The sequence below is a fragment of the Oncorhynchus tshawytscha genome, linkage group LG06 (assembly GCF_018296145.1).
Source record: "Oncorhynchus tshawytscha isolate Ot180627B linkage group LG06, Otsh_v2.0, whole genome shotgun sequence".
Taxonomy (NCBI): Eukaryota; Metazoa; Chordata; class Actinopteri; order Salmoniformes; family Salmonidae; genus Oncorhynchus; species Oncorhynchus tshawytscha.
The window spans coordinates 2,437,089-2,439,836 of record NC_056434.1 but is presented as its reverse complement, the minus strand read 5'-3'; the positions used below and the strand labels follow the sequence as shown (position 1 = coordinate 2,439,836).

The 2,748-nt window shown below is 47.2% G+C and overlaps 1 protein-coding gene across 1 annotated transcript in view; it reads right to left on the bottom strand.

Annotated features, from left to right (window-relative positions):
- dpt (dermatopontin) overlaps positions 1 to 2,474 on the bottom strand; it is a 21,163-nt gene extending 18,689 nt beyond the window's left edge. The window contains exon 1 of the mRNA XM_042322830.1: positions 1,900 to 2,474. Coding sequence (XP_042178764.1) covers positions 1,900 to 2,201 — 302 coding nt within the window. The 5' untranslated portion in view covers positions 2,202 to 2,474. The remainder of the gene's footprint in view (positions 1 to 1,899) is intronic.
- Positions 2,475 to 2,748: the final 274 nt, after the last annotated feature.

The following is a 2,748-nucleotide window of genomic DNA, read 5'->3' as shown; positions in this document are numbered from 1 at the left end:
GCTCTCTGAAGACTAGGTGATGGCTCTCTGAAGACTCTGTGATGGCTCTCTGAAGACTATGTGATGGCTCTCTGAAGACTGTGATGGCTCTCTGAAGACTAGGTGATGGCTCTCTGAAGACTAGGTGATGGCTCTCTGAAGACTAGGTGATGGCTCTCTGAAGACTACGTGATGGCTCTCTGAAGAGACTCTCTGATTGTGATGGCTCTCTGAAGAAGACTACTCTCTGAAGACTGTGATGGCTCTCTGAAGACTGATGGCTCTCTGAAGACTAGGTGATGGCTCTCTCTGAAGACTATGTGATGGCTCTCTGAAGACTAGGTGATGGCTCTCTGAAGACTATGTGATGGCTCTCTGAAGACTAGGTGATGGCTCTCTGAAGACGATGTGATGGCTCTCTGAAGACGATGTGATGGCTCTCTGAAGACTCTGTGATGGCTCTCTGAAGACGATGTGATGGCTCAGCAGAAGACGATGTGATGGCTCTCTGAAGACAATGTGATGGCTCTCTGAAGACGATGTGATGGCTCTCTGAAGACTATGTGATGGGTCTCTGTCATCCTGCCTCCTACCTTTTCAGACTAGACTTCAGAATAACGAATTCGAGTTTTTTAGGATTCCTGAGTCTTCATATGAGTCTCTGTTGATCATAAAGCACTCCAATTCACTATTTTAGATATTAATGTACCAATAAACGTAAACCTAAGCATAATGTAAACGTGATGATTCATGCTAGAGAGGTTCCTCTATGGACATGGATCATGGAGGGCCTTAAAAGGACAATAAAACGGTCTATCCTTAAATCTCATCTAAGCTCAGGCTTTCCCGACACAGACACCAATAGCATAGAGCATTCAGTCTTCCTGTTGCTGAGACTGAGGGTTTTACAACTCAGCCCGGAGGGAAATAAAACTGTCCATAATTAGCAATTACCAAATTTGACTCTCCTCACCCACCCAATTAGCCCGTTCCAGCCTCGTTACAGCTGCAGCCTTGCCTTTGTTTTCAGCACATCTTACATCGATAGAGATCAGAGAACGCCAGAGGGGATGCAGATGGTCAGACGTGAGCGTGCCACGTATCAGACGACCAGAGAACACACTACAGAGAACACACTACAGAGAACACACTAAAGGGCACACTACAGAGAACACACTACAAAGGGCACACTACAGAGAACACACTACAGAGAACACACTACAAAGGGCACACTACAGAGAACACACTACAGAGAACACACTACAAAGGGCACACTACAGAGAACACACTACAGAGAACACACTACAAAGGGCACACTACAGAGAACACACTACAGAGAACACACTACAAAGGGCACACTACAGAGAACACACTACAGAGAACACACTACAGAGAACACACTACACAAAGGGGAACCCTAACTTGCTTCCAGCAAACAGTACCACACATCTATAGAGATTAGAGATAACCAGAAGATTCACACCACAGGGTACCTCCACATCTATAGAGATTAGAGATAACCAGAAGATTCACACCACAGGGTACCTCCACATCTATAGAGATTAGAGATAACCAGAAGATTCACACCACAGGGTACCTCCACATCTATAGAGATTAGAGATAACCAGAAGATTCACACCACAGGGTACCTCCACATCTATAGAGATTAGAGATAACCAGAAGATTCACACCACAGGGTACCTCCACATCTATAGAGATTAGAGATAACCAGAAGATTCACACCACAGGGTACCTCCACATCTATAGAGATTAGAGATAACTGAATACCAGTGTAAACATGACACTTCTAGACAAGGATCAGGGGCACAGAAAGCCCAGAGGTCACAGAGGTCAAAGAGGGCACACGACAGAGAGGTCAAAGAGAGACAGAGATGACCAGAGATGGCATCAGGGACCTACCACTCCATCCCAGCACGGTTGGTGTCGTCCCACCAGCACTCTGTGGGGTGCCCCAGGGTGGTGGGAGTCTGCTGGCACTCGAAGGCCCAGAGGCGGTCGGATCCCTCCTTCTCACTGAAGACACTCTGCAGGGCCACCAGCACCTCTCCATGGGGACACTGGAAGTTGAACCCCTGGCGGAAGGTGTGGATCCAGGGGACAGAGCGGTCGATATGGCTCTCCATACGGTTCTCATACTCCTGGCTTGCCACGGTAGCGAGAAGAGCCAGAGCCCACAGTAACAGCACTGGTCCTGGAGTCATTCTGCTGGTGACCAAGCTTGTGAGTAAAGGTTTAATGTAAGCGAAGCCTGGGCGTCCGACTCTGAGGCTATCCCAGTACTGATCCTGGAGTCTCTGAGCTGGGTCTGAGCTGATCGCAGACAAAGAAAGAGCGAGAGAGAGAGAGAGAGAGAGCGAGAGAGAGAGAGAGAGAGAGAGAGCGAGAGAGAGAGAGAGAGAAAGAGATAAAGACCGTCTGCTCTGGCCCTCTCCTCTTTACTCCACCACAGCAGTCTGGCTTTCAGGTCGTTGACTAGCCAGATGTGTTATAAATTATCCGAATCCAGAACTGTGTAATTTGCAGCTCCCAGGATAGTTTGGTTGGGCTGAGATTCATGTTGACTTTCTGTTAAGGTCGACATTCAGAAAAACTCCTCAGTGTTGATAGCAGAGATAAGGAGTGCACCTTAAGAAATGAAATGCTGTTTGTAAATATTTAGGAGCATGATGTAAAGTAATGAATCATGTCGTTTAAATATTAGTGTTGCGTCTTGGCTGCCCAGAGAGAGAGTTCTAATTTAACACAACT